We start from the raw sequence: 13,460 nt of genomic DNA on the forward strand, positions 1-13,460 counted from the left end.
TCAGTCTAGATATAGTAGACGTCAGTGTAGTGAAGCGGAACGAAGACAAGGATTTCTGGTTAGATGAACGTTGGGTAATCAACAGCAGCACAAAACGTTATAATGTGAGTAGGATTCGTTACGAATAGGACGGTAGGACAGAGTGTTACCCTGTACGGTTGAGTGAAGTGATGGTGTTGTTCTCATAAGAATCGACAGGAAACCAGTGTCGGCAACGATAGTTGAGATACACATGTTGACATCGCAAACTGAAGAAGAAGAGACAGAGAACGTGTATGAGGGTACTGAACGGGTAATTCAGTACGTGAAAGGAGATGACAATCTAATAGTCATGGGGGCTTGATCGCAGTTGTAGGGGAAAGAGCGGAAGACAGGGCTACGGAAGAATATAGACTTGGTACTAGTGATGATAGAGGAGAAAGACTATTGAGTTCTGTAATAAATTTCAGCTAGTAATAGCGAATATTCTATTCAAAAATCATAACAAGAGGAGGTATAATAGCTAAGGCAGGGAGATACGGGTAGAGTTACATTACGTCATGGACAGACCGAGATTCCGAAATCATTAAATGGATTGTGAGGAGTACCCAGGGGTAGACAAACGCAGATCCCAACGTAGCAGTGAAGAAGAGTAGGCTGAAGTTTAAGAGATCAGACAGGAAGAACCAAAACGCAAAAAAGTGGGATACGGAACTACTAAGAAATGACGATATAAGATTGAAGTTCTCTAAAGCTGTAGATACTGCGGTAGGAATAGCGCAGTAGGTAGTACGGTTGAACAGCAAGGAACATCTTTAAGAAGGGCATCCGCAGAAGTTGGAAAGGAAGAAGGTAACTGCGAAGAAACCCTGAGCAACTGAAGAAATACTGCAGTTGATCGATGGAAGACGAAAGTACAAACGTCGTCGGAATAATTCAGGAGTAAAGAAGTAAAGTCGCTGAGGAGGGAAATATATAGGAAGTGTAGGGAAGCTATCGCGTAATGGCTGCATGAAAAATGTGAAGCAATCGAAAAAGAAACGATTGTCGGACGGACTGACTCAGCATATAGGAAAGTCAATACAACCTTCGGTGAAATTAAAAGCAAGGGTAGTACCATTAAAAGTGAAACGGGAATTCCGCTGTTAAACTTAGAGCAGGAAAAAGTTGAATGGAACCTCTTGCAGCTGTAGGTGTAGGAAACATGCAGCAGTCCTCAGCAATTAGGAGGCATAAGTCAGTTGCATTCTGTAACAGAAAGAAAATGGTTCTGCTGCTAGGTAGTTCACATGGTAGAGGTGTGGGCCAGTAGTTGCAGAAAGTGTTGGGGAGTGAGTAGCAGGTCATCAGCACTGTGAAGCCTAGTGCAGAGTTGGCTGAGGTGACCGACAGCATAGGGGAGTTATGTAGGAATTTTACGAAGAAGGATCAGGTAGTGCATTTCGTGCAGCTGTTTCAGCGTCATGATAGGCCTTATCTTAATGCGGCTGTTAGGCGCGTTAATATGGGGCTGGAGAAGGCACTAATGGCAGAGGGCATGGGTCACATTGTGGTGGTGCCAGTTGAGTCTATCAGTAGAACGGGTTTCACTAGGCGTGGCCTGCACCTTAATAGGTATGGGAAGGGGAGGCTGGCACAGCTTATAGGTGACACTGTACTGGGTGGTGGTGGGATCACTCATGGAAAAATTCCTGTAGTAGTTGTTGTTTTCAGATTGAGGACAGTTGATAGGTATACCTGCTTAAGGAAAGTCCCTCTAACTAAGGAATCACCTTCAGAGGACGTCATGTCTCCAAGTAGAGAAAGGATTAGCATATTTCATCAAAACATAAGAGGTGTTAGGGATAAAGCTCGTGAACTGCTTATAGATGTTGACTGTGAAATTATTGCTATATCGGAGCACCACTTAAATAATTTGTCAGTTCACAGGCTTCCCTTACCAGGATACAGATTAGCTACCTGCTTTTCAGCGAGAGCCTTGCAGGATGGAGGAGTGGGTTGGGGTTGTTTTAGGGAAGGAGACCAGACAGCGAGGTCATCGGTCTTATCGGATTAGGGAAGGGTGGGGAAGGAAGTCGGCCGTGCCCTTTCAGAGGAACCATCCCGGCATTTGGCTGGAGTGTTTTAGGGAAATCACGGAAAACCTAAATCAGGATGGCCGGACGCGGGATTGAACCGTCGTCCTCCCGAATGCGAGTCCAGTGTCTAACCACTGCGCCACATCTCTCGGTGGGGGGAGTGGCCATGTACGTAAAAAACAGTATTCCATTTGAGTACATAGAGTACATAGACGTATCACGGAACTGCACTGAACATATATTTAAATTTTGTGCAGAGACAGTTGAATTTAGTGAAACTAAACCTCTAATTGTTGTTGTTTATAGGTCCCCTAACTCTGACTTCAGAGCATTTCTGTTCACGCTAGAGAGGGTTCTTGATTCACTTTATAGAAAGTACCAGAAATTATTTATGTGTGGTGACTTCAGTATAAATTTCGTACATGATGGTGCAAGAAAAAGGATGTTGTTAGAGCTCCTAAATTCATATGATCTGATGCAGACTGTGCTTTCTCCAACTAGGGTGCGGGGGAATAGTAGCACAGCCACAGACAATAGTTTTCTTCGTTCTTCACTACCAGATGGGCATTCTTTTAGTAAAAGTGTGAATGGCTTTTCAGACCATGATACACTGTATCACTAAAAGCCATTTGTACTCAAACAAATGGTACAATAATTACAAACTATGTAGGAAAGTTAATCCAACGGCAATAGAGAGTTTTTTAAAACTCGTCAAGGAACAATGTTTATATTGCCGATAACCTAGTTGATAAATATGTTTTCTTAACAAATTTCTCATGCTCTTTGAGAGTTGCTTTCCGTTAGTAACGATCTAAACTTGATACTAGCAGTAAAAGTCAGCCTGGGTGGCTAACCAGTGGTATAAGGATATCACGTAGAACAAAGCGGAAATTATATCAAAATGTCAGAAGTAGTCACAATGAAGCTACAGAGGCCCATTACAAACAGAATTGTAAGGTGCTTAAAATGTTATTAGGAAGGCAAAGAGTATGTGGTACGCAAACAGAATTGCTAATTCGCGTGATAAAATTAAAATCATATTATCAGATGTGAAGGAAGTGTCTGGTCAGCAGCACAAGGTCGACGATATAAAGTTAGTTCGTATTAAAAATATTTCTGTTACTGATAAATCAGATGTATGTACAGTATTTAACAATCATTTTCTGAGCTTTGCTGATGAATTACATAAAAATTTATTTTCGACAGGGAATCATGGATCTGATGGAGTGTCTAGCAGAACGTTAAAGTACTGTGCTGCCCACGTTAGCCCTATACTTAGCCATATCTGTAATTTTCCTTTTAGGAATGCTCAGTTTCCTTACGAACAAAGTACTCAATAGTAAAGCAGCTTTATAAAAAATGGAGAAAGAGATAATGTAGGCAATTTTAGATTTATTTCTATGCCATCAGTATTTCTAAAGTTATGCAAAAAATCTGTGTATGTAAGGATAATTGATCATTTTACATCACATAATTTGCTATCAAATGTATAGTTCTACTTTAGAAGTCGTTTAACAACTGAAAGTGCTATATTCTTTTCTGTGTCACTTATTGTGTGGGTTAAACAAATGGTTTCGAACGCTAGGCATATTTTTTCGTTTAACTAAGACGTTTGACTGTGTTGATCACAAAATATTGCTCAAGAAGTTGGACCATTACAGAATATGAGGAGCAGCTCACAATTAGTTGACCTCTTATTTTGACAATAGACACAGTGTTGAGAATGGCTGTGATGTGGGTCTGTATGGAGTACAGTCAAATGGGGGGTGTCCTAGGGACCAGTGTTGGGGCCACCCCTCTTCCTTATTTATATAAATGATATGCCCTCTAGTATTATGGATAACTCTAAAATATTTCTGTTTGCTGATGACACTAACTTGGTAGTAAAGGAAGTTGTGTGCAACATTGGTTCGGTTTCAAATGCTGCACTGTATGACCTAAGTTCATGGCTTGTAGAAAGTAATCTAACACAAAATCTTACTAAGACTCAGTTTCTACAGCTTCTAACACACATTTCAGCAAAACCTGACTTCTTAATTTCACAGAATGGACATATGATTAGTGAAACTGAGAAGTTCAAATTTCTAGGTGTTCAAATAGATAGTACACTTTGGTGGAAAGCCCACGTTTAGAATCTTGTTGAAAGATTTAATGCTGTCATTTTTACTACTTGAAGGCATCTGAAGTAAGCAATGTTTGACACGAAAGTTAGTCTACTTTGCTTATTTTCATTCGATTATGTCCTATAGTATTATATTTTGGGGTAACTCTTCCCATTTTAAAAGGATATTTTTGTTCAGGAACTGGAGGTTCGGGCAATAAGTGGTGTAAATTCGCGAACCTCTTGTCGCCCGCTGTTCACTAGTCTGGGTATTTTGACATTGGCTTCTCAATATATATATTCCTTACTGTCACTTCTTATTAACAATATTAGCTTATTCCCAAGAATAAGCAGCTTTCACTCGGTTAATACTCGGCATAAATCAAACCCGCATTTGGATCGGACTTCGTTAACTCTTGTGCAGAAAGGTATGCAGTATACTGCTGCATCCGTTTTCAATAAGCTACCACTCCAATTCAAAAATCTTAGCAGTAATCCACGCGCTTTCAAATAGAAAATGAAAAGTTTCCTCATGGGTCACTCCTTCTATTCTGTCGAGGAGTTCCTTGAAAAATTAAGCTGATTCTTATGGTATACTGTTGATTGCGTGTACTTACACTTATGTCTTGAGTTTTTTTGGGTTCATATACATTTAATTACTTTTATGTTGTAATTTCACGTACTGACTCGTTCCATAACCTTCGAGATTTGTTCTCAATATGGTCCTACGGAACTTGGCGTGTAAATAAACAAATAGTATATTGAAGGCCTCTATGAGGGGGCGAGGGGCCAGATTTGTCTGATGTGATAGAAGAGATAGAGGAATCAATGTTTGAATCATAATTTAAGAGAGCTTTGGAGAACTTAACATCAATTAGGGCACGGGGGATAGACAATATTCCATCAGAATTTACAAAGTAGTTGTAGGAAGTGGCAAAGAATGACTATTCACGTAGGATGTATGAATCTGGCGATATGCCATTTGACTTTCAGAGAAATATATCCACACACTTCTGAAGACTGCAAGACCTTACAAGTACATGTGTTATCGCACAATTAGGTCAACAGTTTATGCATCCAAGTTTCTGACAAGAATAATATACGGAAGAATGGGAAAGAAAATTAACAATGTATTAAAGACGATCAGTTTGGGTTTAGGAAAGGTAAAGGCACCAGCGAGGTAATTCTGACGTTTCGGTTGAAAAAGGAAGCAAGACAAAAGAAATATCAAGATACGTTTATAGGATTTGTAGACCCGAAAAAAGTGTTCGACAATGTCAAATGGTAATAGATGTTCAAAATTCTGATAAAAATAAGGATAATTTATAGGGAGACACGAGTGGATATACAATATGTACAAGAGCCAAGATGGATATAAAAGAAAAGTTCAGGAGTGGAATTCAAATTCAAGGCGGAAGGACATCAGTGATACGATTCGATGGTGCCACTGCTGTCCTGAGTATAAATGAAGAAGATTTACATGGCCTGCTAAATGGAATGAATTATACAGTATATGGATTGAGAGTAAATCGAAGAATGATGAAAGTAATGAGAAGTAGCAGAAATGGAAACAGCGAGAAATTTAACGTCAGGATTTACAGTCACGAAGCAGATGAAGTTAACGAATTCTACTACCTAGGCGGCAAAATCACCAATGACGGGTGGAGAAAGGATAACATCACAAGCGAATTAGCACAGGCAAAAATGGCATTTCCGGCGAGGAGAGAAGTGTACTAGCAAGAAACATAGGCCTTAATTTGAGCAAGATATTTCTGAGAATGTATGTTTGGAGAACAGCATTGTATGGTAGTGGAACCTGGACTGTGGGATAACTGGAAAAGAAGAGAATCGATGCAATTGAGACGAATCTTTAAAATTAGGTGGACAGGTAAGATAAGGAACGAGGAGGTTCTGCGCAGACTCTGAGAAGAAAACAATATGTGAAAAACACTGACAACAAGAAGGGACAGGACTATACGACATCTGCTAAGATATCAGGGAATAGCTTCCATGGTACTGGAGGTAGATGTAGAGGGTAAAAAGTGTAGAGGAAGACAGAGATTGGAATGCACCCAGCAAATAATTGAGGACGTAAGTTGCAAGTGCTGCTCTGAGTTGAAGAGGATGGCACAGAAGAGGAATTAGTGGCGGATCACGTCAAACCACTCAAAAGACCAATAACTTGAAAAGAAAAACAGAAAGAAAATAATTGTCTTGGCTCCGGTTTTGGATAGCGCCATTTTGCCAGGTGCGGTGTGCCTTAACCGCTGTGGTGAGCGAACATTTACAGTCTTAGCCCTTTCAGAAATGCTTCCGGCCCTGCCTCGAAAGCCAATGACCACGCCCATTTGGACGTGAGATAATTTGAACTGTTCTTCGCATTGCAGCAAAGATTGCACTGTTTTCCTCATGCCCCTACATGCATTACATATCTAACACTGCTAGTGCTGCCACCTGCAATCTGCGAGTGGTTATTGCACGTTGACGTCGAACATAGGTTGTGGTCAGATTAATGTGAAGCACCGTGAATTTCAGTGTGTAATTTTGTCACTGACTAACTAAACTACCCAAAAGTTATAAAATATTGCATGTTACTCTTATTATACCATTCAAGAGTACTTTTTCCATATACTAGAAACAAGCGTTTAACTAAATAAAACGTTGTATTTACTTGCCTTGGTATTGTAAGATTCTTCCACATTTCCAGAGTTAAATTTGTGTTTTCTATTCCTGGAACATGGCACCAGTGTTCAGGTACCGTCAGAGCAATTATCTTGGCGTATGAAGACATTGTTGAAAAGAATATTGCGATGACATTGAAGATAATGTTCATTTGTATTTGGAACTTCCCATCACTTCCAAGTTCTTCTATTATATCTTCAAATCTAACATTTTCGTTAATCATGTTGTGTCTAACTGTATCCTGAAATTCGACATATTCAGCATATAGAATGTTGGTATTTATTTTCCCCCATGAATTCCAGCAAGTAGCAATATTAAAATAAATTAAATTATGTTACTGTTACACAAGAATCTTGTACGAAATACTTGTATAAAAATTAAAATTTTACAATAAATGGGATGCAACAGAAAAAACTCCTGCAACATGTAAGGGTGACGCGTTCCCGCTTCGTGCTGTTAACTATGGCTAAAAGACAAACATCTGTTCGAATGAGCTTTTTCTAGTAAGAGAGTCTTTTACATTTACGTGACATAAGTAGTGCATTCTCTGATAACCAGCTTCAAGAAATAAGTCACAAATATTTTCGCATAAGAAGTAACCATAGAAAACGTAGCAGAAGTACAAGTAATCACACTAAACGGAAAACTGTCTGAGATCTACTTCTCCACTTATTTATCATACAAAACTCGTTATCATCTACAGGTGATGTCGGCATTTACGACAAGTGTATCGTCATATCACAACCAGAATTACTGCTTACTTTGCACTCTTCCATAGCGCGGTGTTTCTTGCGGTGTTTTGCACCTAGCGTCGTGTACACCGGAGGGCCGGATGACTTTTGTAAAACTCCTCGTTCACTGCTGTCAGCAAGCCAAACTGCCCAGCGTGCATTCTAACCGTGTCACGCGTAGCAAAAACTGGAGTGACATCAGCCATTACATAGAAAGCTGCAACCATGTGTTTCCGTTAAGACGAAGATAATGGTGACAGTGTAGTTAGGCAATGCTTAATGGTCTGTCTTTGACTTCTTTCACGACCCAGACGCCGATCCGTATTTACGATAACATACAATGGCTTTTTGAGGGACTGTTTCCTATCCAAGAGACATTGTTGTTGATTCAGTGACACACTCTTGAAATAGGTACGTACGCAAGGCGCAACATACGTACCGCTTTTCCAACATGTTTTCGATATATTAACGCTAAAATCCAGAAAATAATGAAAAAGGTCAGCCGCTCGTGGTCTCGCGGTAGCATTCTCGCTTCCCGAGGACGGGGTTCCGGGCTCGATTCCCTGCGGGGTCAGGGATTTTCACCTGCCCGAAATGAGTGGGTGTCGTTGTGCCGTCATCATCATTATTCACCCTCATTACGGTCGTTGGAAGGCAATGGCAAACCACCTCCACTAGGAGCTTGCCTACTACGGCGGTGCGGGTCTCCCGCATCGTTCCCCTAGGCTCTTTCAAGAAATATGACTGTATTTCATTCAATATGAAACTACAGTTTTTAATATCTTTGAATTTTATGATCAATTATCGTAGAAAAAATAGCCTGCACCAAGAAAAATGCAAGATTTCAACAATTCTGAAAATATTAAAAGCCTTCTCCAGTACGTCACCTATTATCAGCCTTCACTAAAATTGTAGTACATTTTTTTCACTACGCCCATCCGCCATGCTTTCTTCCGTTATTTTCCTTAATTTATAATTTTTATAGGCAGAAGCGTACCTTCAGTTAGGTTCACCTCCCACTAGTCTCTTAAACTCAACCGAGAACTAACTTGTGGTTTAATTTCTCTTCCACGGAGATAATTAAATCCCTTTTGGTTTAGTCTTTTAGCATGATTCGTCTTCTTCTGTGAAGAGACCTGTTACTTCCACAAATGCATTTTAAATCTCTTTTGTTTCTTGTCGGCTATTATATCTTCAGAAAATCATATTGCTGTATCAAACATATTCCTGTTTTCTCCGTTTATCACTACCCATCATTTACTTCTGTGCGAATTGCAGTCCCGAAGCAAGGACGATAGGATTTTGGATGCCCAGCATATTGACGAGTACGCTAGAGTTGGAACCTTAAGACGAATGGGTCAAGAATGGGACAGAAATTCGGCTGCTTTGTGTTCTAAGGATTTCATCGCAGCATTCGTCTTAATCAGTTTCGGGAAAATCGGAAAACCTTGTAAGGTAAACGGTATGCTGTCGTGAATTCGGCCATGTTAAAGTTTGAAGATGTGGGAGGTATTTACCTCGTTGGGTCAATGACGGAAGGGTGGTCGTTCAAGGATGGTCCGCTCTGGCTGACAGAAGAAGTGGTCAGAGGCAGGTAAGCCAGAGAAGCGGATGGATGAGAGGACATCTGACTGGAAACGTGCCAGGGAGAAAGTATGGAACGTGGCTATTGGCGGTGAAAGCCACAGGTTCGAAAATAGCGACATTCAAACATCCCTTAATTCAGAATAATTCGATGATTTATTGCAGCACAAATACAAATGCACCAGCGTATTAAATGCGCTTAGACAAATCTATAGGAATATTGATAGCAAATTATTAGTGTTACACTGATCAATGAAAACTAATAATTACTGAATGCCGGGTGACAACCTAGCACGACAGCTATCATTTATGAATGCCTCACATTTATATCTATTTTGTTTAGTGACCTATTACTATTTTACACCTTTATCACGAAAATGTGTCATATCATCGTATCCTCCACAGTCACACAGTAAATGAGTGCAGCATGGAAAGTCTCATGTCGCACTATGCACTATGATAGTACATTTGTCAAGACTGATATTATCTAATTTAACTAAACAATCACTTACTAGCTGAAATGTTCATCCACAAGTGGGATGCTGATTTTCTAAAGACAGAACCACTGGCAAAACCTGTAGTGTATTCGTACATATATGTAGATGATATTCTTTGTATATGGAAAGCTTCCAATAGGCAACTCCATAAATTTGTGGAAAGTATGAACCAGTGGTACACTAACATAAAGGTCAGCGTGGAGATGGATAAATTTCCTGGACATTAGCTTAAGAATAGAAGACTATAACCATAAATTTAAATTTACCGGAAAGATCCCTTCGCAGTCACTTTCTCACAACATCCTACAACCTACAAACATGCAGTATTCCATCACATGATTCACCGTCTCCTTTCTATCACTATGTCCCAAGAAGACTTTGACCAGGAACTTAACAAAATTAAAACAATAGCCACAAATAATGAATTTGACCCCAACAACATTGATGAAATTTTAGGTGAAAAGATGAAGAAGCAAGCCACGTCGCTACTGTCCCCAATGATAAACACAAACAAACTGGAAAAGAAATGGTGCAGATTACGTTTTATAGGGAAAACATCAAATAGCGTAAGTAACTTCTTGAAGGCAAAGGGTTTCTCTGTGTTTTTCTATGTACCTCAGCCAATAAGTAGTTTCTTGTTCATTGCAAAAGACAAACAAACAGCTATAACAAAAAAGATTTATAAAATCACATGCCGTGAGTGTCGGTCTTGCTACATTGGACAGACAGGGAGGTCAATCTGTACCAGGCTTAAAGAACACAACAGAAGCTGGAGATTGAAGAAGCCTTATGCAGCCTTTGGAGAACATTGCCTGAACTATAACCACAAATACACAACAGATGTACAAGTCCTACACACAGAGGAAAAGGGGGCCAAACTCAACCAATAAGAAATTTTAGAAATTAAAAGACAGATGTGTATATCCCCACACCTATTATTAAACGAGGAAACCAATTTCAATTATTCACCTCTTTTAGAAGAGATGACAAGCCCAGGAGAGAAGCAAAACTTTGGCGCCTATTAGACGGAAGGGGTCCGACAGCCCATCAGTTCCAGTCATTCCACCAGGAAGGAGGTGCACGGCTCGTGTTGTCTGCAGTTCAACCATGCCTAGACGGTCAATACCGCGGTTCGGTCGCGTCCGCATTGTTACTTTGCGCCAGGAAGGGCTCTCAACAAGGGAAGTGTCCAGGCGTCTCAGAGTGAACCAAAGCGATGTTATTCGGACATGGAGGAGATAGAGAGAGACAGGAACTGTCTATGACATGCCTCGCTCAGGCCGCCCAAGGGCTACTACTGCAGTGGATGACCGCTACTTACGGATTATGGCTCGGAGAAACCCTGACAGCAACGAAACCAAGTTGAACTTTTTCGTGCAGCCACAGGACGTCGTGTTGCGACTCAAACTGTGCGAAATAGGCTGCATGATGCACAACTTCACTCCCGACGTCCATGGCGAGGGCCACCTTTGCCATCAAGACACCATGCAGCGCGGTACAGATGGACCCAACAACATACCCAATGGACCGCTCAGGATTGCCATCATGTTCTGCCTTCAACCAGACAATCGTCAGAGACGTGTTTGGAGGGGATCCGGTCAGGCTGAACGCCTTAGACACAGTGTCCAGCGAGTGCAACAAGGTGGAGGTTCTCTGCTGTTTTGGGGTGGCATTATGTGGTGCCGAGGTACGCCGCTGGTGGTCATGGAAGGCGCCGTAACGACTGTACGATACGTGAATGCCATTCTCCGACCAGTAGTGCAACCATATCGGCAGCATATTGGCGAGGCATTCGTCTTAATGAACGACATTTCGCACCCCCCATCTTGCATATTTTGTGAATGACTTCCTTCACGATAACGAAATCGCTCGACTAGAGTGGCCAGCACGTTCTCCAGACATGAATCCTATCGCGCATTGGGATTGATTGAAAAAAGGGCTGCTTATGGACGACGTGACTCACCAACCACTCTGAGGGATCTATGCCGAATCGCCGTTGAGGAGTGGGAATACCTGGACCAACAGTACTTCGATGAATTTGTGGATAGTATGTCACAACGAATACACGCGTGCATCGAAGCAAGAGGACGTGCTACTGGGTGTTAGAGGTACCGGTGTGTACAGCAATCTGACCACCACCTCTGATGGTCTCGCTGTATGGTGGCACAACATGCAATGTGTGGTTTTCATGAGCAATAAAATGGGCGGAAATGATGTTTATGTTGCTCTCTATTCCAATTTTCTGTACAGGAAGCGGAATTCTTGGAACTGAGGTGATGCAAACCTTTTTTTTGATGTCTGTGAATAGTAGAGGTGGAGTGATATATTTAAAATGAAAAGCGGTACGCCTATCATCAAATGGGAAAGCAGGATAACCGACATAAATAAAGTTCATGTTTGACACAGATCAGACTCCCAACATGAAGGTCGATATCGGTTTCTCAGTAAATAATATGCCCTCCTTGGGCACCAATGCACATTTTGTACCTGTTATTGATGCTGCCTACCAAACTTTTGAGAAGTCCTTGGAGGATATTGTCCCACTCTTCTGTCACGGTCGTTTTAAGTTCTTACACGGTTCGGGGAGCTAGAGTTCGTTGAGAATATCTACCAACAGCATCACAGACATGCTGTATGGAATTTAGATGCGGGGAATACAGAGCCCATTCCGTAAGTTCGATATCCTCACTTTCCAGCATGTCCGTAACCTCAGCAGTCCTGTGTGGACGGACATTGTCGTCCATAAAAAGAATGTTGGTACGTGCCGCGCCCCTAACCAAGCATACACGATCCAGAATAACCTACGTGGTATATCGCTGTGCTGTAACGATACCTCGCGCAAAGATATGCAGCGGTGTTGGGCCGCCTATACTGTACCGACGACGTCCGTGAACATTTTGTGACGTGCAACGTGTTCCTCTTTCTCTCTCTCCACGTTAAGTGGTGGCCAGTGTCGCTTGCCACAGTGAAGCGGGACTCGTCTGAGGACATCACTCGGTACCACTACTACCGACCTCCAACCAACATGCTACTTTCACCAACGAGTTCTTTATCGACGATGGTGTAGTTGGAGTGGGCGCCCTTAACAGGATCCCCTGCATAGAAAGCAGCCTAATTTAATCGCCGAACAGTGACTCTGGCAGAGACGACTGTACCGGTACCTGTATTTGTAGCGGTTGCAAGGTCCGCAGCGACCTGCCTACAAGTGAGACGTCTTTTCCTTTTCGCCACTAGCGCTAGGTATCGAACCTCTTGCGGTGTGGTGGTCCAGCCGCGACCAGCGGCATGATTTCGCATAGCATTTCCTTATGCAATGGCCTTTCTTGATCGCGATACGAGACTTTGCGACACACCATTATTGTAGCCACAGTACAACTGCTCGTCCACGATCGCAAGCGCTCAAATGTTGTCTTGCTGACATATTATCGTACCACATGGAATGTCACTCTAATTTTTTCCACAACAAGCTTCGCCAAACACCTTACTCCTTGAACTGTAGAATGCACACAGTGCGTTCGTGCATAGGTTTCGCTGCAGTGAACACGTCCTGTTCTCTACATTTTCTTTTATTGCATTGGTAGAGTGTTCACTAGCAATTGTTCGTTGTTCCGTAGCAATTGGCAGATGTTCATTAGCAAGTGTCAGTAAGTTGTTAGCAATTGTTAAGCAGTGTAGATATTAAGTAAAACTGGCCTTTATGGTGGGGGAACGCATCTAAACCGTTCTGATTGCTTCTGGGGAGCTAGGAAGGATTCGTGTAGCTGTTGAAGATACTCTGTGGCGACTGGGCGTACGATTTGGATGCATT

General features: G+C 41.7%; 1 protein-coding gene across 1 annotated transcript in view; it reads right to left on the bottom strand.

Annotated features, from left to right (window-relative positions):
• The window catches only part of LOC124789788 (solute carrier family 22 member 7-like), a 112,096-nt gene extending 104,364 nt beyond the window's left edge, over window positions 1-7,732 (bottom strand). The window contains exons 1-2 of the mRNA XM_047257257.1: window positions 7,602-7,732; window positions 6,834-7,081 (exon numbers count right to left, since the gene is read on the bottom strand). Coding sequence (XP_047113213.1) covers window positions 6,834-7,081; window positions 7,602-7,616 — 263 coding nt within the window. The 5' untranslated portion in view covers window positions 7,617-7,732. The remainder of the gene's footprint in view (window positions 1-6,833; window positions 7,082-7,601) is intronic.
• Window positions 7,733-13,460: the final 5,728 nt, after the last annotated feature.

This window comes from Schistocerca piceifrons, chromosome 3 (genome assembly GCF_021461385.2).
Source record: "Schistocerca piceifrons isolate TAMUIC-IGC-003096 chromosome 3, iqSchPice1.1, whole genome shotgun sequence".
Lineage (NCBI taxonomy): Eukaryota > Metazoa > Arthropoda > Insecta > Orthoptera > Acrididae > Schistocerca > Schistocerca piceifrons.